The sequence below is a fragment of the Lactuca serriola genome, chromosome 7, assembly GCF_051521515.1.
Source record: "Lactuca serriola cultivar US96UC23 chromosome 7, Lser_US96UC23_V15, whole genome shotgun sequence".
Taxonomy (NCBI): domain Eukaryota; kingdom Viridiplantae; phylum Streptophyta; class Magnoliopsida; order Asterales; family Asteraceae; genus Lactuca; species Lactuca serriola.
The window spans coordinates 60,303,812-60,327,703 of NC_136414.1; the positions used below are offsets into that span (position 1 = coordinate 60,303,812).

Consider the following 23,892-nt stretch of genomic DNA (forward strand, 5'->3'; position numbering starts at 1 on the left):
TTGGATGAAGATAGGCACGAACTCGACGAGTTGGAAGAACAACTCGGCGAGTCTGTTGAAGGTTGTCTTGGACTCGATGAGTCTGTTCTTAGACTCGGCGAGTCAAGTCGCGAAACCCCAAACCCTTCGAGCTGAGACTCAAATCAGTGAGTCGAGTGGAGACTCGGTGAGTCGGACAGGTCAGGACTCGGAAATCGATAGACTCGGCGAGTCACGGACTGACTCAGCGAGTCGAGTTGCGAATGGAAGGACTCTGAACTTATGAACTCGACGAGTCAGTAGGTTGACTCGGCGAGTAGGGTTGACCTGGGAGGTTGAATTTGACCAGGACTTTGACTTTGACCAGAGTTGACTTGGTTGTCTTTCGAGGGTCAGTTAGACTAAGTATTGCATTGATATTGGTAGCTCGGGGAGCTAGTGGAGCAGGAGTTCAGAGAGTTGTCGGGAAGCAGCTAGAGGGATTATCAGCAAGTTCAGCAAGTGCAGGTGAGTTTCCCTTTTGTGTGAATGGGTCTACAGCCACAATGTCGGCCCATGTAGTTATGAGTAGAAGACCTGGGGGTTAGCCCTAGGCACAGTATTGCTAGTATGATATTCAGGAAGAGGTCCAGTGATAGCGAGCGGGTGCCCAAGGAATGGTTTATGTGATAGTTTATACTTGTTGTCTGTGTGATAGTTGTATGTGCCTGGTAGGGAGGTGAGTGTGGGTGAGGACCCGTATCTCACCAATAGCATAGTGTGGATGGTGTTCCACATCTCATTAGTAATAGATCAGGGGAGAGGCCCAAGTTAGGGAAAGAGTGAGTGTGGGCTGGGCCCGTATCTCACTATCAGTAGGAGCATGGATGGGGTTCCATGAATCATCAGTAGCAGGACAAGGGCGAGGCCCAGAGACATGCGATGTCACACCCCCAAACCAGAACGGCGGAAACGTTCAGGGGCGGAGGACGTCATGTCAAGTATCATAACAATTGAATAGTAAAGAAAGTACACACCACCATAATATAAATATATATTTGAAAAGTTTACATGATTGTATGTGTTACATGTTTGCAAAAGAAATCAAATACAATATGGTGATCCAAAATATGTTACTAACGCCAGCGCGTTAGTCTTCAAAAGTAGTTGCTACCTGGTTTAGCGGTTTCCTGAGAATACAAGTTATTTCAAAGAAAAAGTGTCAACATTTAAGTTGGTGAGTTCATAAGTAGTGTTTTGAGGAAATGTATGCCATTCGAAAGTGCGTGTGTTTTCCAGAAAATACCTTATTTTCTATTAGATGTACGAAATGAGTTTGAAAGATTGTTGTATGTAGTATATGTATTTGAACCAGGAAAATCCCTTATTTTCCTAAAAGTGAAATGCAGTCTCAAATGACCAAGATCGTAAGCTGTAAGCAACTATGACATGCTCAAAAGAATGATGTTGTAAATCGTTATTGTACAAAATGAATGTATTTGAACCAGGAAAATCCTATATTTACCTAAATGTGAAATGTAGTCTCAAATGACCAAGACCGTAACCTGTAAGCAATTATGACATGCTAAAAAGAAATGAAAATGTATAGTTTTATTTTTAAGTAAAACTAGTGGAAGTGTTTATCCTAAATTCTGAACATGCCGATAATACCCTAGAATGTAGTTATTACCCCTCGAGATGATGGGTTTTAAACAAACAATCTTATGTGTACATGCAACCCTAGCATTGGATCTATGTTTTCAGTATTAGATACACAACATTATGAACACATAATAGAACCCTAAAGATGATTGCTATTTTCGAAATTAACCAAGAAGGTTAGATTACATACCTCTTGTTGTTATATTGTAATAAGAACTTAAATCTTCAAACCCTAAGTCTTGAAAGCGAGCACCACAAGCGTAGTGCCTCTAATGGCTCACAAACAAACCTAGCAACCAAGGATTACTATGGAGAGAGAAGGGAAGTGTAAAATTCGGCTCTAAGCCTCTCTTGGAGTGCCTTAGACGAAATCCAACCCTATAAAGGTTTATATAGGTGATAAGGAAGGTTTAGGATAAGGCAGGTGTATCTTAGATAACCCTAATCCCTTAACTTCCTCCCTAAGGCTTCCAAAGCACCCTTAGAGCCCAAGGAAACCCTAAGACACTCTAGATTTCGTTCCCCACCTCTAAGGGAGGTTCTAGAATGCTTCAATGCTCAACTTTTGAACATTGTCACCTTTAGTCCCTACAGTTTCAATTAATTCCTTTAATCCTAAAATTAATTCCAAATTAATTTCTGATTAAATATTAATTAAACAATATGATTTCTAATCAATATATTATATCCATAATACATTAATAAATCATTTATCTTGGTTTCAAATTAATTTTTTAACGAAGTAATAAATTAATAAATCATTCTTCTCTCTTTAACAATTATCCTATTCCATTGCCACATTTGAAGGCAACCCAAAAGGACCATGCACAATCGGGTCAAGTACTTGACAAACATGGTTACGGGCTTACACACTAATCCAACAGTCTCCCACTTGGATAAGTCTAGTAACCACAAATGTAAGTACAACTCGATTAACAATCGTAGCTCTCAAAGACGCTGTCAAACTCTGATCTTATCAGTAACCTTGTCCTTCAGATAAGAGATCATATATTCCTCCATTCTAGATATCGTATAGACACGAGACATGGATTGAAATCATTCTCTCAGTCTATGTGTTGTTTCTCGATTTCCGATTTACGACGACCGACTAATTGAACAAATCAAATTAGCCCTAGCCCGGCCGAGCATTTACGTTTGTCATCACTAAATCATCAAGGGGCCCACAGATATCGCTTTTATCCCACTCTGGGTAAAAGGAACGGATAAACTTCGACTCAATGTTTGCTTGCACTCACTCACCAAATTACGCACAACATTAAGTTTTATAACACCGAGTTACTTGTGCGTTTACATATTATCAATGTGCAACCGATTCACAAGATACAACTCACACATCTCGGTTTCAAGAATACAGGATATTATCGTCTCACCAATCGCTCGTGATAAAATCCATAAAGCGATCCAAGTGAACGTGGGTTTAATCCAATGCTCAAAATCATATTCATAAGCACTCATGAACGTTGTAGAAAACCTTTGCTATGTCTAATACGCTCTAGACAATATACAAACCAATTCATGACAGTCTTCATTCATACTTACTTCCAACGTATGATTGACTGTGGTCCGTTTGAATAATTCGATTATTCTTAATAAACTCAATTATTCTGGAAGTCAAAACATGCAAAGTGAAACACAAAGGTAATACTAATCCTATATGGTCCCAACCCTTGAGTATAAATAAAACACCTTTATTTAATCACCATATTGATTACTCATTATCTATTGTTTAACGTTTCAGATAATCAACTTTATACCTTGAATTATAACCACAATTGTCCCATGCTCCAAGCATGCACACTTTGGTTTTCAATGGTCTATTACTTTGTGAAATAGATCAAGTGAACACATTTTCAATCATTCTCATTTCACAAATCCCAATTCTTTATCATAAGCACAAGAATATCAAATTCTTGTCACTTATAGAATATGTCAAATTCTAATATTTTATGCAATGATCCTCTTGTGAAGTTACAGCACAAAATCACAAAGACTCGTCCATCGAAATCACAAGGTACTCTATCAAAATAGTTATAGAACAATTCTATAGATGTGATGTCTCTCACTCAAAGTACATTCTTTGAACATCCTTTTGCATAAAATTTTCTAATCTAGACATAAATTAATTTCCAACTCCCAATTATGGAAACATTTCCATATTTACCATATGATAACTCATTCTTAAGAGAATCTTATCTATAATAATGTCGATATGGTCCGTTCAACACCATACTTCCAACCACTCACAAGCGACCAATCCTTAGCGAACTTTGGATTGTCCTTTGATAGTTGTTTAATTATCTTAGTCAAAACCGATTCTTGTCCTTTTTCCCTCTTAATGCGCTAGACATTTGGAAAAATTTAGAATGGTCAAATATTATAGAATTTGCAATCGATCCTATACCCGAAGCGTATGGGACACGATGCATAATGTCTTACATAAAGATACGATACTCTATCAATCTTTTGCCATAACATTTTATGTGTCACGTTCTTACAATTCGAACTATGAAGAGGGATGCCGTAATCATAATCAAAATTTTAAGAACTCACTATGTACCTTTTGACTAAATTTATTAAAATTTCTCAATCTAAGCTTTAGATTATGAAACGAAGTACAATATTCTCTCCCTTAATTATAGCAAAACAACTTTTCAACCTTTACGACATTGCATAGTACAACACTTGTTTTTCTATAATTAATATTGCTAACTTGCAATACTTACCATAATCATGCTCCCACTTACATGATGATTATTTCTTTACCAGCATAACACTTATGCTCCCACTAGCTTTGACATGTATTCAGAATTCAGCTGAACTTCTAGAAAACAATTTCTTAAGTTCATATTTCTAATACTAGATGCTTCGATAAGACTCTATCTAAGCTTCTCAAACTCATACACCTTTCCTTGGACATCTCATATGTATATGTCTAAACAATTCTAAGACTCATATCAATAAGTCTAAGATGTTCATACCTATTTGCCATTTCCCACAATTCGAACTATGAAGAGGTATGTCGTAATCAAAGTTGAATTTGAGAAACCCAAATCAAATAATGCTATCTTCAAAATCTCTTAGTGAAAGCGTTTCCTTACAATCATTCTTATGAATGAAAGAAACCTTACGACACTTAGATTTTGTGGTGTATTCATTCTCATCCATGTGAATTTGTCGTAACCATAATCACAAGATAATGTCGATGACAAATCCAAACTCTTATGGATAGAACTTGATTTTCTTAATTTCTTGCCATCAAGGGTCCCACCATTGCTTCCAAGTTATTTAGCAGCTCACCCCTTCATTTCAATGTACTTTCCATTGAACAAGGTGCCTTGCCCCTATACAATCCATTGAGAACTCGTAGAACTCACTTGCATAATTAACTCAATTCGGAATGGCACAGAAACAAAATAGTATCAACACGATAGGTCGTAAACCTCAAGTCGTGTGCTAGTGTTGTATTATAAGGTCTATTCTTGATTTGTTCTTGAAACCTTTCAAGACCATTAAGACTCCCACTGACTCCTTGATATATAAGATTCCCTTGTTAAGAAACATTTCTTGACATACAAATATTCAAGAGTTAGTGCAGCCTTTATCAAGACATCACAACTTACCAATTTCAAATGTGCGAGAACAAGAAAACCTTTTCCAAGTTCCACATTTGATGAAAGTTATAAACCTTATTAAGACTTATCACCTAATTCACAATCTTGGAGTATAACTCTAAGACTTGACATTGGAACGAAGTATGATTAACTTCTTGATTTAACCATTTTCACAATTCTCATTTCCTCTTCTTAGACATACAAATTGTACTAAGAATCACTTAAAGGATCAATTTGAGATATGGTTCTCAATCATTAGGTCATATCATAAAACACAATAAAAGGTACTCTCCCTTCTTCTTAGAACGGAGAAACTTTTATCTTTCTGCCTACTTGATTCTTCTTATTCGTTCTGCTATTGATTGAAACTCTTTTAATCAATTCAGAATTATACCATATTTACTAAACTTTAGTAAATCATGACGAATATCTTGTCACTCTTATGGTGGACTTGATCAATACACAACTTTGTGTACTTGATCTCATAGTCCTTCACTTGACACTTTGTCAATGACTAGTCTAAATTTCCCAAATGTGATAGTTTTCATTCATCATGCAATACTTGTTGCACGATTCCAAGTTCCTATCCACTTGAAACTTGGGCGATGAGAAACTCTCCCTATTTGGTAAACTTTCGACACTTCCACAAGTAACCTAATTAAGAATCAAATCCATATTGCTAATAGTAGAAGTACACAAACATCATTTTTTCATATATGCCATTGCAAGGATAAACAAATAAGATAAAATCCAAAATTTATTTTATTCATTAAAGCAATGGAAAATATGTCCTTACAACGCAAAAACTATGTATTCAAATACTCCTAACAAATCTATCATAACTTCCTAAGCTCAAAATCTGATCTTCGAATCCATGCAATCGAGATCCATTTCTTCGTGATTAGACTCATCTTGCTCTTTCATCAAGCTTCCTCTCTTTTCACTGATCCTGCAAAACATTCAAATGCAATCTTATCACATCATGTATTAAGAATCAACGAATAAGAACTCAATGGAGTTAGATAGTGGATTTTACCTGAAGCACAACCATACTCTTTGACTCTCCCATCTTCTAGAATCTTCAGGCTCTTAGGGCAGACTTCTATCCAACGCCCTTTCTCTTGGCAGCAGACGCAGGTCGGTTCTCCTAGAACGTCCTCGGAAGCATGGTCGGTTGACTTTCCCAACAAATACACTCCATTGCTTTGCCAAATCATTTCTGATTCAGCAGCAATGAGCATGTAAGTTAGGTCAATGAGGTTATCGTCATGATCCATCATATAATACTTTCTTTTGAACTCATTATATGATTCAGAAGTGACTGCAAAACCCAGTTCACAGCCAACTTATCCGGGAATGACACACCCAACATTATCAACCTATCAATGTGTGATTTCATTCCTAGAATGTGGGCACACACAGGTTTACCATCTTCATGTTTCATTTCCAATAGGGCTTTAGTGACATTGAACCTTTCAGTTCTTCGATCTTGTGGGTTAGGGAGAATAATTGGAGGAGATGGAGGAAGTGAAGCATGATTTCTTGTTCCTCGATCGAATCGTGGAATATCATCTTCATGTGGAAAGCTTGTTCCACAGGATTTGGGAAGACCATAGCTGTCGTACTTTGACATCTATAAAACGGGAGAAAACAAATTCAAGTTAGTTGATTGATTGAGTCCTTAATAAATCACCCAAATGAGATATTAAGGCTAGGACCCAACACAATACGCCACAACCTGGAAAAGGGATGCCGTAATCTAGTTGCAGAATATTTGAAGGTAAGTGAATGACGATTCACTAATTTTCCACCATGAAAAACAAAAAAGAAATTTAAGTTTTAAATTTATGAAAAACTCCTAGATTCTTTGAGATTCATTGAACATTTCAATGTCATGTTTAAATCTCGATATGCCCCTCTAGTTTGTGACTAGGATGCCGAGGATCACAAAGCGGGTGTGAATAACCATGCAAACTTACATGGTTCCCCCACATGTTACAATCATTTATTCGATGTGCCGGTAAACCACACACGCTCCACTAACGTCTTCGCAAGGGTACAAAGTGTAATTTCATGGAATTGCATCAATTCACTTTTGCCTAAGTAACTAAGATTGGGAATTTGTAAATCATTTAGTTACTTTTGTACTTCATTATACTTATAATGGAAGGTTTTTGTCCTATCCTACCCGTTCGGCTAACGACCCTCCACTAGTCAAGAGTGCGGTGGGTAAGAGTGGATACCCATTCAATCGTCATTTTATTGGCAATTTCCTTAAACACCCCTTATAGACCAGCTTCGTGAATGAGGCCTACTAATGGTAAGACTGACTTTTACTTATACATATATATAATGTTAGACTTTTAATGTTATATATAGTATAGGGTGTGTGTTATACTTTTAAAATACTAGGTGGTCAAATATAACAATTATACTTTTAATTGTAAACCAAAACTTTTATGGATTTATTAAACCTCTTTTAATTATACACCTTAATTAATTAATAAAACCATAAGGGTGTGAATTGAACTTTTCAAAACAATACTAGGGTTTTAGAATTTAACATTCCTAAATTAAACTTTTTAATCTACTTTTAAATTCCAAAACTTGAGGGCAAGTTTTGAAACATTTCAAAACATTAGATACACAACATTATGAACACATAATAGAACCCTAAAGATGATTGCTATTTTCGAAATTAACCAAGAAGGTTAGATTACATACCTCTTGTTGTTATATTGTAATAAGAACTTAAATCTTCAAACCCTAAGTCTTGAAAGCGAGCACCACAAGCGTAGTGCCTCTAATGGCTCACAAACAAACCTAGCAACCAAGGATTACTATGGAGAGAGAAGGGAAGTGTAAAATTCGGCTCTAAGCCTCTCTTGGAGTGCCTTAGACGAAATCCAACCCTATAAAGGTTTATATAGGTGATAAGGAAGGTTTAGGATAAGGCAGGTGTATCTTAGATAACCCTAATCCCTTAACTTCCTCCCTAAGGCTTCCAAAGCACCCTTAGAGCCCAAGGAAACCCTAAGACACTCTAGATTTCGTTCCCCACCTCTAAGGGAGGTTCTAGAATGCTTCAATGCTCAACTTTTGAACATTTTCACCTTTAGTCCCTACAGTTTCAATTAATTCCTTTAATCCTAAAATTAATTCCAAATTAATTTCTGATTAAATATTAATTAAACAATATGATTTATAATCAATATATTATATCCATAATACATTAATAAATCATTTATCTTGGTTTCAAATTAATTTATTAACCAAGTAATAAATTAATAAATCATTCTTCTCTCTCCAACAATTATCCTATTCCATTGCCAGGTTTGAAGGCAACCCAAAAGGACCATGCACAATCGGGTCAAGTACTTGACAAACATGGTTACGGACTTAGACACTAATCCAACAGTATGATTGAGTTATGTATTACTACATGCATGAGTCATTGTTTCCGCGTGTTGTGAGTTCCTCATAACCATACTAGACGGAGTACCTAATGTTGACATTTGTCACCCCTAATGACGGACTGTAGCTAACAGTCAGGGTGCGGAGTCGTTAGCCCCGTATAGATCTATACACACTTGTCACGCTCTCCCTCCAAGAGACTCTGGTTATAGGTGGGGACTTTCGTTTGGTACAAACAAAGCCATATGCCATCACATGATTGCTAACAACAAGTTCACGAGTAATATGATGAAAATCGTTCGTATGAAATGATTTCGTTTTCTACCGTGTTACAAAAACGTGATGATGAGTTGAGTTTTCTTGTAAAAGCATCATGTTATAGTTGAAATGGTTACTCTTGATATGATGTAGTATGCAAACGTATAAATAAAACATATTTCTATTTATAAAACATATTGTATCCCAAGAGGGTAAAGTTGTGTTGTGAGGTATTTTGCATGATAATAACTTCATAAGATAGTTAAAACAACAGTATGAAAAGTATAGCAAAAGATCGATGTTTCACACGATTTTAGTCGTGTGTTTACTTGTATTCCCCCCCCCCACCCCCACCCTTAAAAGTGTATAAAAGCATTTACAAAACATTTACCGCAGAGTTTCAGCACGAGAGATGGAAGAATGGAGCACCTAAACCCGGCACCCCAAGAGTTCTATTTATAGGGGCATTTCTGGTGTGCCACGTCATGGCTAAGGCTAGCCACGTCGTGGGGAGCAAGTCTAATCCTCTTCCATTGATTGGACGCCCTCAGTAACTTGTCGGGTCGCGGCAAAACTGTGCCACGTCGTGGCAAACCTGACAGCCTCGGATTTCGGGCCTCAAACTTGTAAAATCCATAACTTTCGCATACGAGCTCCTTTTTTGACGTTCTTTATATGCACGCATAGCTAAAAATATGATCTACAACTCTCGTTTAGACTTCATTGGCAAATTTTGACATTATTTTTAAGTATTTATTTTTAACGGGTCGGGACACGAAAAATCCGTTAAAATTCCTTAACTTCTTCATCTGATGTCCGTTTTCGTCAGACTTTTCGCCGTTGCGCTACTATTGTTGAGACCTTCGATTCTCATTTAGGTTGTTTCGGTCAAAAGTCTCTCGAGCTCTATTTCGAGTTTTTAGTTGTCTACTGCTATATCTGGATCTTGGAAAAATCATAACTTCCTCATACGAAGTCAGATTTGGACGTTCTTTTTATGTATTGTGACAACCCGAAATTTCCATTTGTACGAACATTATCTATTCAATAGAAGCTAGTCCAGTTTCAGTGATTTTCATACTTTTCCGAACAAGTTTGTGTACATTAGGGTTTATGTTTAAGGAGATATCAGGAGAGTGGATGCTCCTGGTTTTGTGAAATTTGAACATTCCAAGTTTCATAATGTTGCAGTCCTATTTCCAGAATAAAAATATTTCTGCCAAAATATTTCAGGACTATAAATAGATTTCTGAATTAATTAATTCATTATTCACAATTCCAACTAAAGAAAAGCCATTTTCTCTCTGACGGATCTTCGGGTTTTTATCCCAGATTGTGAGTCCACTTTACTAGATATGTTTTATTACTTGTTATATGCTTTATAACATTAATTACATGTTTAAACTACAAGATCCGGGAGTTTACCGCCCAAGAACGTTCTTGGGGAGTAAACTCCAAAACGAGGCCTATAAGCTTCCTAGTCCCATTTCCTTGATAGAAAACTTGTTAAGGACTTAGTGTATGATCTTTAGAGACTAGAAAGCAACCAAGAAACATAAGTAATAGGAGTTTACGGCCAAGGACATTTCTTGGCCCGTAAACCCCTTTTCAAGGGCTTTTAGTGCCCTAAACCACCCCTAAAGCCTAAGGACAATTACCCTCTAATGCTTGTAGCTATTTTGGACTTCAAAACACTCCAAACTCATTAAGTTTTAGGAGTTTACGGCCAAAATATGCTCTTGGTCCGTAAACCCCTTTTCCAAGGGTAAAATGCACCACAAACACCCTAAGGCCTTAAGATAATTACCCTTGAACACATAGGACTTGAATGGGGAGTAAAAGACATCAAAACCATCCCTTAAAGGGAGTTTACGGCCAAGGAACATCACTTGGGCCGTAAACTCCAAGTAAAGGCACAAATGTGTGCCTCTTGTCCCCTTTAGCCTTAGATAAAAACATGGAAGCTATCCTACATGTGCAAGTGCCTCAAATGAATTAAAACCAACACCCCATAGGAGTTTATGGCCGTAAACTCTAGGGGATATGGTCTTTGGGCCGTAAACTCCAAAGGTGGGGTTTGTTGGGTGGTGAACTCTTATACAATGTCATTTGGTGCTTCAAACCCTTTTGCCTTGTCCCGTAGCAACTTAGATGCAACCATTAGGACCTTTAACACTTATGCAAAGTGTTTTACATGTTCCTAAGTGTCTTAACTTATTTGTTAAGTTATTATTTGGCTAATTAGTTATATATATGCTTATTATATGATAACTAGGCTCGTGCGTGTAAACAAGTCTTCGTTTGCCACCTAGCACGATATCTGACACTGCAATTCAAACAGCTCACCACAAGTGAGTTCATACCCCTTTAATCAACCTTTGAAATGATTTTAAATGTTTTAAATACTTTATGGGGGGGAATAAAAGTCAAACACTTATAGTTATTGCTTCAATCACATGTGATTGCATTTAATCACATGTGATTAATAACTAGGAAACCAATGATTTTTACCACTGTTCAAACTGTTTATCAAACTTCTTTACTTTGAAATGTTTTACAAACTCTTTTACTTTTCAAACTTATTTACAAACTGTGATTCAAACATATGTTTCTTATACTTAAACTGTTTATCAACTTATGCCTTCAAATTGTTTTAGAGATTGACATCAAGTCGATCTTTTCTTGAAATTATATTTATGCTTCAAATGTCTTATGAAAACTTATTTATGCCTTTATATTATCAATTGCATGCCCATATATGTATAGATGTATAAATAATGTTTAAAGGGCTTAGGAATGCCATCCACCCTATTTCCTTTTCCTCGATTTGGATGTGGTCTGGTGGGATCTCGGGTGGCCATCCGAAGGTCGTTTCAATATTAATTATATATCAAATATACATATATAGACATAAAAGTACTCCCATATTCATACGTACTAGACACATCATTAGTTAGTTACCATCAGGGTAACACATGATCATACATATACAACTATACTAGAAACATGAACATATACAACTATACTAGAAACATGAACATATACAGCTATACTAGAAACATGAACATATACAACTATACTAGAAACATGTACATATACAGCTATACTAGAAACATGAACATATACAACTATACTAGAAACAGAACATATACAACTATACTAGAACGAGAAACAATACATATACATGAATACGTTAACAATTGTGATCCACTGTGTCGGAGCATGCCTTAAATGTCATGGCCCAAGTTGTAGCCAAAATTCTCTTGGAGGGAGAGCGTGAGTTTGCGTATAGATCTATACTGGATTGACTATCCTACACCTTGCTGCTAGCTACAGCCGGACTTGCAGGTCTGCGGGTGCCAAACGTCATTTCTTTATTACGACCATTCATTATGTCGTTGTTACCAGTCGATAGCATGGTGCAATTTATCACATTATACCTTAATATAAATCCGGTTTAAGGTAGTTAGTACAGCAGTAGTTCCTATTATACAAAACTACAGTACTACAATGATTTACCCATTACATATTTTAGTGATAACCTCACTTAAGCATTAATGTACAAACTATATTTTATTAAATGATAGTTATACTTGGGAAATTACACACATTTACAACAAACGAGTATACAAAACAGTTAAGCCTTGGTAGAAGGTTACTTTAATAGAAAATATAGGTTTTTCTGAGAGATTCAAACTTTTACAAACACGTTCAAACACTTACTTACATTTTTTACAAACTTATACATTGAGATAGGTTCAAACGTTTTTGACAACAAACATTGACACTAAAATACTTATGAACTCACCAGCTTAATGCTGATAAACTCTTTCAAAATAACTTGTATTCTCAGGTCATCAGTAGACAGGTACCGAGGCCAGCTTTTGAGAAGATGGAGCGTATTCAAGACTCGTCTTATTATTTTGACTTACATTATTTTGGTGTCTATAACTGTACAGAACACGCTTGTATTAAAATTATATATTTAATGCAATGGATGATGTTGTTTACTTATTTACATTTACTTGTTGTGATACTATACATGACGTCCTCCGCCCCAAAACATTTCCGCCGTTCTTGGTTTTGGGGTGTGACAGATTGGTATCAGAGCATTGTTTATAGTGAATCAAGTATATCAACCCATAAAAGATATACTAAACTATAAACCCAAAAGGGATTAAAACACTCTGACCAAGAGTCTATACTTTAAATATTAAAATATTTAATTAAGTATACTAGTCTGCATTCATACTAAAATCAGTGTCACAATGACAAGAACAAAAGTATTACGATTGTTAAATATCACAAGTGAGCTCGGGGATGTATGGTCAGTCCTGGGAATCGCATAGCCTGATCAACTATGCTGGTCCTAAGAGTGATTAGCATATGCCCTAGAATGGTTGTGATATGTTAACAAGTCTAAAAAACTTACCAACAATACCACAAGAAGATCAGTAGAACTTAAACTTAAAATACTACAGGTGTATTTTGTACTACTAGTTACACGTATACTATATTCTTATACCTCTCTTCTCGCGTAGATTTAAATGGCTGGATTCCATCACGGCGACCCGTACTTTCCAAATGAAGGCAATGTCGGGTGGATCGATGAAGAGCCCGAAGATGAGCATCCAATCCCTTTGGATGATCACCTCGCAGAAGGCTTTTCTGATGGATCCGACTCCGAGCCGGAAGTCAACAACCTACCGCTTGTAGGTCAAGTCCCGAACAACAACCCTCGACCAGCGTTTCCAGGTCCTACTCCCATGTGGGCAAACAACTTGAATCGCTGGAGTGATGAACAGGGTCAACCCTTACCATACTTTGGGGACCGAAGCTTTTACAACATCTGCGATGGTGGCTCTGCTGACAGAGCTCTGCCGGTCATTATCCGCAGAATAGCTCGAAATGTCGAGCAAGGTCGAGCAGCCATCGACCGGGTCATGGAGATTGATGCCAATTTAGGTGTCAACACAGTCCGCATCCGCCGTCTTGAAGAAGACATGGAACGGACCCGGAGAACCAACGAAACCCTGCAGCAACAACTGACTGCCTCCCATGCTGAAGTCTTGGAACTTCGAGCTCGTCAGAGAGCCCAGGATCGACACCTTCAAGAGGTGTTTCGCCAAGTGTCCGACCTCAGGGCTCGCCCGAGGAATTCCTATCGCCATTAGATGATGTCTAGTACATCTCTGTCTTTTGATTAGGGATTAGCCTTTAAACATTTGTGCTCTAAGTAGCACTTGTCTGTAAACTATTCCTAACTTTCAGTACTCTAATTAGGAATCTAAGAACTGTCTGTTAGTATGTGTTTAGCTTATGTGTTGTGATATGTTTATGTTCTATTATATGTTAGCGGGCGAGGCCTTAGTGAAACAGATCTGTATCCGAGCGGGGCTCGAAGCCAGGCGGGGCCTGGAGCGGCGTGGCCATTGTAGCGGGCGAGGCCCGAGGTAAGGGCGAGGCCCAGGATAGCGGGCGTGGCCCAGTGTGTACAGTATGTGGTTATGCATGGTATGTGGTAGGGTGGGGAACTCACTAAGCTTCGTGCTTACGGTTTTTGGTTTTGGTTTTAGGTACTTCCGGTAGCGGAGGGAAGAGCTCAAGGTGATCGCATGGCACACACCATAGTCTAGACAGCCTGGGAATGTTTTACTCTGATAAAGAACATGTGTTTTGGAAAGTAATACTCTGATTATGTTCTGGATTGATGATTTTACTTAAAGTAATGTTTTATTAAAAAAAAATTTAGTCTTGAATTTTGGAACGTTACAGAAGGAGAGGCCATTCTTGATCCTTTTGTCGGTGTTTTTGCAAGAAGGAAGTGACCAAGACAAGAGGAGGCTGAAGGAGGTGCGATTTTGGTGATTTTTGAGTTCATAGAGATTGTATTGAGGTATTTTTCTCGGACCTTCTTCAGTTTTGGTGTTGATTCTTAGTGTTAGGGTTATCTAACCCTTTTAGAGGTTGATTAAGTGGAGCATTTGGTCCCTTCTCGAGTTTATGTCTTGGATTTGGACCCAAAGAGGTCCAGAGACCTTGATCCTTGGAGCTTTATGAGTCATTTTGGGGAGCCATGAGCTTGGGATGTCATTTTTGGGGCTAAATCACCAAGTTAGACCATTTTGATGTTGTATGAGTATCAAGGTCTGAACTTTACGTGATTACCATGCTTGGGAAGGCCAGATCTATGAATGTATGGAACAAATCTGACCTCAGGAGGCCTGTGGAGTTTGTGCATGGCATGAACTCGCCAAGTCCGAAGAACAGACTTGGCGAGTAGGATGAGGTTTTCCCATAAATCACTCAGTGAGTGGACTTGCCGAGTTGGGGAATAACTCGGTGAGTCAGGGGGACTAGAGTTCAAGGCGGAACTCGCCGAGTTGTTCTTGAGACTCGGCGAGTTGAGTCAGGGTGGCCCCGCGATTCATGCCAGGTAGAACTCGTCGAGTCATGGGAAGTACTCGACGTGCCAAGAGAGGGACTAAGAGAGTCAGTGGACACGTGTAGACTCGTCGAGTCGCCCTAGTGCACTCGACGAGTCGGGTCAAAGTTTGACCATTGATTTTGTTGACTTTTAGGGTTGGGTATAGTTGTATTTATGAGAGTATTTACTTTATGTGATTAGGCGGAGGCTAGATCACATTTCTTCCGAGTCAGATACTTACCGAGACACCGAGGCGAGTTTTCTCACTATACGTTACCTAGAGTGGTATATTGTGTGGACCAGAGGGTCTTATGTGTTATGTATAAGATTATGTGCTATGTGTTATATGTATGTTGTATGATGTTATAGACCGGACCGAAGGGTCCAACGATTCAGACCGGGCCGGAGGGCCCAACGAGCTATGATCGGACCAGAGGGTCCAACGAGCTACTGGACTGGAGGGTCCCGCTGAGACACATCGACCGGAAGGTCGTATTATAGCCTCGAGTGGCGTATGTGTTGTATGTGGTATTTTGGGGAACTCACTAAACATTTGTGCTTACAGTTGTTGTGTTATGTGTTTCAGGTACCAGTGATGAGCGCGGGAAGGCGCCAGCATAATTCGTACACACACTCACATTGGAGTTTATATATATTATGATCTTGGGGTTTTGTATTGAGACAATGTTGAGACAATGTTTTTAAAATGATTGTGAATGATATTTATGGTTTTTTTAAAGTGAAAAATTGTTCAAATTTTTATGGTGTTACAAAAACTAAAAAAAAAAATCTAATTTAAAAAATGTATGTCTATATAAAAAACAAATACCACCTGAGATTCTAGGTTTGCAAACCGAAAGTTGTGTTTACTATTTAAAAAGTGAATAACAATGCAACGTCTAAGACATTTGTTAAATATAACCTAATAAATGAAAATCAATTTTGCCAAATGTCATGTTATCATTGATTTTGACACGTGTCATTTTTTAAAAGTTTTTGAATTATTTTTTTTCCACTTGTCATTTTCTTGTAATTTTCATTTTTTTTTAAATTTAAAATTCATATTTGAGTGAGATTTATATATGTAAAGTAGATCATTGTATTAAATTTCATAATAAATACTCTACAATCTTTCAAATATCTTACATAATATATTAAATTACTTACTTTATTTATTATATTCTTTATATTTATATAAACTTATTATTTTAAAAAATATTTAATATTGATAATTTTATATTAATTTTTTTTCCTAAACCCGTGTAATACACGGGTTTCACACCTAAGTATATTATTATTCATATGACTATTGATGGGAAAATCGTGAAACTACATCTAACACACATGATTTCATAGGTATATTGGGCCTTCCGAAATGGTATGGTCTTAGTAATGAATAAGTATATAAATTCTATAAGCCCATATATATCCATAATAAACCCACCAAGTTAAATAGCCCATTTCTATATATAGAAGTAAAGAAAGTAATATATATTCCAACAAAATTAACACTAAATAAAAATCGTGAAACTCTTTACAAACCCTAAGCATAGTCTTTGTAAAATCGTGAAACTCGTATGTTACAAACCTTGAGCAGACTCGTTATTGAAGAATTGTTGTTAATAATCGACTGAAAACTTCATCACATGTAGCTAATTCTCAGTAACAGGTATTTATGGGAGTCTTTCTCTTCAAGTTTATTCGTCTTTGTCAAATCCCACCTCTATTTTAGTTTACCAATACATGAGTTGTCCTTTTAACATGTTTGTATTTTACATGCATTATATGAAGGGATTGAAGAAGTGCCTAACAGCCTAAATGAAATTCGCTTTTGATAAAAGTTAAAAAAAAATGAATGTTGTGTGCCTTTTGCGAAGAACTATAATTAGTCCAACTATACAAATGCCATAATTAATGACGATGAAGTATTTATATAGACCAAATGAGTGCAGGAAACAAATGGGTGTACAAGATTTGAATTGGTCCTAGGTGCTAATATTTGACACATTGACAACCATGATGAAACCATAGCCAAGAATAATGCTATAAATGCTCTTAGACCTATCTGTTTCTCAGGTTGCACTAGTACTAATTTAATTACTTATAAGGTAATTACTCACCATTGGCATGCTTTGTAGTTCTTGAAGAGTTGCATATGGGCCAATCTTCTAATTGGGTACCTATTAGTTCCTAAGGGCATCCACAATGCATTAAACTCCATAGAGTTCAATGGATTCTCACATCATCATTCTACAATCCATACAACTCTATTATTTTTTTCTCTACAATGCATTGAACTCTACAAAGTTCAATAGAATGTTACAAAATGTAATATATAGTAAATATTTAAGAATTAAAACTTTCATTTTTCCCATTGAAGAGTTTAATGGTCATTGAATTCCAAATCCATTGAATGCCAATGTGACATCTCATAATGGTTGAGTTTCATCAATTGAATGACACATACACTTGCCACCTCATTCAACTCTTTTATTATACTCACCATTGTGGATGCTCTAACTACAAACAGAACTTATAGGAACTAATTAAGGAAACTAAAATAAATATTCTCTATTAATTTTTCTTCTTTGTTTAGATGCACAACAAAAAACCATCTTTATGCCTCTTGTTTTCTCCTGGGCCGGTTGGGGTTAAACATATTTTGCCATCCATTTATCTGGCACACAAACAATTTTAATGTTTTTGGTTTTATTTTTTTAGCTTTTTTATAGTGATTGCATGCTAGGGTAACCTCTTTTTGGGGTATTATAGTTTTTGGTTTTAGTCCAGTTGCCAACCCTTTTTTTCTTGTCATTTGGTAGCGATGATATGCCTTTATATCATTGGGTGTTTTGATCAACAAATTAGAATGTAATCTTTGATGCTTTTTACTTATTTAAATCGATAAATATCAACCGTTATGTTGTAAATATACCATCTCATTAATGGTTTCACAATTTTAGTGTTGTGTTTGTTTTGGTACTGGAAACAACTTTAACTAGTGTGTATCAATTGTGTATGACTAAAATTCTGTGTGTATGTGTTTTGTCTTTTTATTACAATATTTTGAGAAGGGTAGCATATGTTTGTATGTGTACCCTTGTCCCCTATTTACAACTCTTCTATCGTATTTTGCAAGTGTAGGTATGACTAGAAACCATAATCATGATAATGCATCATCATCATCTACCAGGAAGAGGAAGAAGAGGAAGAGTTTCAAGACTTTTGACAAGGGTGATGTGGCACCCTGGTCATATGTTAACCATGATGTGCTTTTTTTAGTAATGATGCAACTGAGAGTTGTTGATTTTGTTGCATTCAGTGGAGTTTGCAAGTCATGGAGGGCATTTGCACTCTATAACAAGAAAACGTTTATGGCGTCCAAACCACCCATGAGGATATTTTTCGAGCACTATAGTGATAATACAATGTTGTGGTGCCTGAAGGACTTTGAAGGAAGAAATTTCAGAACCATTGTTCCCGATTCTCAGGGTAGGAAGTGTGTTGGATGTACTTGTGGTTACCTGATCTTAACGAGAGGTAAAACCCACGACTTCTGGCTAGTGAATCCTATCACAAGGCACGAACTTTATTTCCATGGTTTCTCCTTATATGAAGGTGCTGGTCTTGAATGTACCGGGGGGCTCCTTGTCTTTTCACCTTCAATATCTAGGGGCCTTCTTGTCTTTTCACCTTCAATATCCGGTTGGGTGTTTGTCTTGTTACATGAGAATGAATGGTGTGAAGGAAATATATCTTTTTATATAGCGGGTAAACGAGGATGGAATCATGTCTACTCTAATCACCGCATTCTTGATATACATGTTTTCAAGGGGAAGATATATACCCTAGACACTGATTTTTGTGTATGCGAACTCAAACTCCTTCCAAATCAGAAGCACAAATGGACGTTACTTGAAATCAAGAATTTTCCAAAGCCTTATATGTTTTCACCGGAGTTTGTAAGTTCGAGTGAAAGCCTTTATGTGATAGATCACTATGCACCACACAAGGTTCTGGAAATAGATATTGGTGAAATGAAATGGGTGTCACCAGAAAAGACAATACAAGAATATGCAATCTTTCTTAGCAATGGCAGGATAAGGTCTTCTGCTGCTATTAAACCCGAGTCATGGGCTGGCCCTTGGACACATTACAAGAGCTATGATTGCTTTCATGATACTGATAAAGATCAACTGGACATTATCCATTATAACACAATGTGGTACTTCCCCCATGATTGTTTGAATGTTAATCTCTTAGATGAGTGATGACTTCTTATCTTTGTTTTGATTATAGACTATATATAGAATCACATTAGTAGAAGAACATTTTGGTTACATAACCACAACTAGTTTATTTTCATCTTGCAACTTATTAATTGGTTTTCACTCACCATTTTGCTTAATTAGGATGGACATTCTTATCTTTGTTTTTATTAAGGACTATAGCTTGCTCGTTATGCAGTCCTCGGACTCTCTCACACACATACGTACACTTAATTGATTTGGTTGTGGTATGAGTGGGTTGGGTTGTGAGGGTCTTTTTCAAGTGTATATTAATTTAAATATTAAAAATAAATGATGAAAACTGTAAAAAGTTATATTAAGGAGATATTAGTCATTTTACTTTGGACATTGATATTTACAAAGAAACCCTCCTAAATGATTTAAATTTGTAGAAATGAAACTATTGTCACCCAAGAAAACATCTTTTTTTGCATTTTTTTTCTTGAATTACACAATAGTAATTAAAACCATTAAAGACACTATGTTACTTTGGGATTGTTATCTTTCTGGACTCTCTCACCATTAAAGACACAAGTTAGAAATCAAGTAACGCAAATAAGGTCCATTTATTTTTTATTTGCTATTTTATTTCATAAAAAAGCAAAACACCTCAACTGATATGACATGCCTAATTAATCTGCAAAAAAAAAAAAGTTGAGTTGCTAACTGCAAGAGTCCTCAGCTTAGTAATGCTAAAATTCTTATTAAAATTGCTAACTGCATCAGTTTTAGTTGAAAGTTGAGTTGCCAACTGCAATAGTTTTAGCTGAAAGTTGAGTTGCTAACTGCAATAGTTAATAGTTTTATCATTTGGCCAATATGTTAATATGGTGATTATTTTTTTGCTGGAATGTGTTAAAATTGCTAAAATGATAATAATATAATTGTTTTTTGAACGGAGTTTTAGTTCAAAATAACTTTATCATTTGTGTGGCTATCGGAGGTCTCCAGCCGGTGGCTTCACAGTGGAGGTGCCGATGAGCAGTAGTCGGCGTGAGGAATGGAGTCGACGAGCAGGAGCAGAACGATAAGAGCGAGGTGCAATAGCTGAGCTGTGTTTTTTCTTTTAGGGCGAAGGATAAAAACGCGATGCATTTGTATCTTTTGGGTCAACAGTAAAATTAAACAGGATCGAATTAGTCCATTGGTCAGCAACAGCTGACCGAGTCAGCCAATTAGGAGCTCCATCAAATAGGCTAACTTCTGACCAAATCAATAGCTCTAACCGGACCTAATAAGTGCAAATCAAACGACACTAAGCATTTTAGCTCAAAAAAAAGAGTTGGGCCAAACAAAGAAAAGTTTGTCAAATATAAGTTTTCTCCAAAAAAAATTGTAATCACCAAAAGATTTCCAGTAAACCTCTTAGAACGAAGAAATTGGAAAAATACAAGTTATATATATATATATATACCCTTATTCTAATTCTAATTCTAATAAAAGAATAATTTTAACCTTCAAATTGCTAAGTGTCACTCTAATACAACACCCTTATTAATATTATATGTCATTTGTCATTTAGATATATTAGGCAACTCATTTCAAAATTCAAATTTACATTTTCTAATTATATGATAAATTTAAAGTTATAATAACTTTAAAAATTTGATATATCTCTTAATTAATAATTAATAATTTATTTAAAATGATTTTTTAAATAACTAATTAATAATTATAAATTTTTATTATGAAAATTTAACTAATTTTATAACCGTGGTTCCCACGGGTTATAAACTACTATATATATATATATATATATATATATATATATATATATATATATATATATATATATATATATATATATATATATAGGTCCGGATCCGGTAGCAACTGCAATGACAATTCTCCACTGTCCATTTCGTCAACGGCACAAATGTCAAACACAATTACTAGGTTGTGACGCGTTCACATGCGACACACGTCCGTGAAACATAATACGGATCTCGAAGAAATAATCACGTACGACGAATGTCCATAGAACATCATTTAAATGAGTTATTTATTTATTTTTTATTTTTTTATTTTTAAAAAAAAACTTTTTTAGAGGAATATATTCTCGGTTTTGCTGTTTTTACTTTCTTTTTGTTTTTTTTATTTTTTGGTTTTTTCTTTCATTTTTTTATTTTTTTTATTATTTGAAAAAAAAAACTTATTAAGATCAATATATACTTAGTTTCTCAGTTTTCTTTTAAACGTTTTTACTACATCTTTGTAGTTTCTTGTGTTTCTTTTTGTTTCATTTTTTTAATTAAATATCAATTCGAGTTTTGATATTTAACAATTACAAAAAAATTTCAAATCATAACAATATTATGTATCAATACTATTTTGGATCGTATTATTAAAAGCGGTCTCAAGAGGTTTCTCTAAAAAAACAAACAACCTCCTCTACCAAAATATAAAATCTTTGTTGTAAGGATTAAATCTGGAAAAACGTAACACCTTTGTGGCAAAAATTAATAAATTGAAGGGACTAATTCTCCTAAAAGGTTTTGCAAAAACTAAGGCCTTTCGGTATGGTATGCATTTTCACGCGTGATGGCTGATGTGGCAGACTTTTCCGCGCGTGAACACCGCCCCCAAGGGGGGTAGGTGTGGTGTGGCGCGAATTCGGTTACGAGCAACTACGAGAAATTTGATTGGTTAATGTCATTTGACCGTATTTCTTGTGTATGTTGAATGTATTGACCGGAGAGATTGTTTAAATGGTTTAAAAAAGTAGATTCAAGCTTTGAGACTTTGAGTTTTGGTAATGGCTAAATGACCTGTTTTCTAAAAAACGGGTGAAGAAGGAAACCAAATAGGATAAACGACTTCAATATTTGCTTTTTAACTAAAGTTACAACAATGGTCCCTGAGATTATATCTTTTAATTTCATTACACTCTTTCACTTATCTTTGAATTAAGTTAAACTCTCAACTACTATATATAGGGGTGTTCAAAATCAGATATCCGAAAATTCGGATAGTTGATTTTTGATATCCGAATCCGTATCCGAAATTTCGGATATGGATTCGGATATTAAACCGGATATCCGAATTTCATTATTTTTAAATAAATATCCACATTTGAACATCTGATCCGTAAAATCACCGCAACTCTTAAAATTAATAATAGAAACTATGTTAAATCTTGCGACATAGATGGATATCGATAGCAACAAATAAATATATGTAGCATTTACTTAATAGTTTTTTATTATAAGCCAACGAACCAGGATTATAACAAACAAATATATAACGATTGTAAATGGAAAAGTTTGCAATAAAAGTTTGGAAAGAATGATCACGAAAAAGTTGAAAATGGTGGGGAACATTAGTCCATTAAGCATGTCAATGTTTCTAATTTCTCATTTTAAAATATTAAAAAATAAAGAAAAATTATTTTTTTCAGATATCGGATATCCGAAATATCCGAAACTTTATAAATTCACTATCCGAATCCGAAAATTCAGATATCCGAAATTTCGGATAATTTCTGATCGGATTTTTGGATCGGATATTTTGGAATGAGGATATTTTTGAACACCCCTAACTATATATACCTATATATGCTTATTTAATTTTAAAAATAAGTAATATGTTTGTTTAATTTTTTTATTAGTAAAATGATTATTTAAGATTAAAATTATGTTTTCTTTATTTAGTCTAGTGTTAAAAAAAATAAAAAATAATAAAAATATAAATGATGTGGAGTGATAACCATTTCCAAAGACTAGTGGTTTGTAGTGAACATTTAGTAGAGATGACTTGGCATATGGATAACGTCACTTTTCTAGTGGGTAGGTGGGGACCATACCCCTTAGCCTAACAATTTGTTTAGCACTTAATACCTCTTGATAAGGGTAGCTCTGAATTTTATAGATTCTTAAGCCCTGTTTGTTTACCTCTTAATTGATAAATTTAAGAGGGAACCTCTTAAACATTCATATATGACTTGTTTGGTACCCTCTTAAAATACACATCTGAATTTGTTAAATGACTCTTAAAAAATTAGACTTCACCCAACATCTGGAAAAAAAAAAGATGTAGCTGCCCTTAGTTCTCGCTTTTTCTTTTTTGGCAAAATTGCAAAAATGGTCCCTGTGGTTGACAAAATTCTGTAGTTTTAGTCCAAAAACTTTTGGTGGTGCGCCAATGGTCTAATTTCAGATATCTTATATGGTTTTGGTCCTCATGGTTGTTATTTTTGTGTGGTTTTGGTTCAGACCCAACCTGAAATGACGAATATACCCCTTAAGGAACTCTT

The 23,892-nt window shown here is 35.7% G+C and overlaps 1 protein-coding gene across 1 annotated transcript; it reads left to right on the top strand.

Moving 5' to 3' along the window:
* The first annotated feature begins 18,497 nt into the window (after positions 1-18,497).
* LOC145064023 (uncharacterized) lies at positions 18,498-19,622 on the top strand. The gene has a single exon (XM_079011555.1). It carries the CDS (start codon positions 18,498-18,500, stop codon positions 19,620-19,622), a length of 1,125 nt encoding a protein of 374 aa, XP_078867681.1.
* The last annotated feature ends 4,270 nt before the right edge of the window (positions 19,623-23,892 follow it).

Bases quoted from the DNA above. Each gene is read 5' to 3' on its own strand.
- LOC145064023 (XM_079011555.1), top strand. From the start codon at position 18,498: ATGACTAGAAACCATAATCATGATAATGCATCATCATCATCTACCAGG.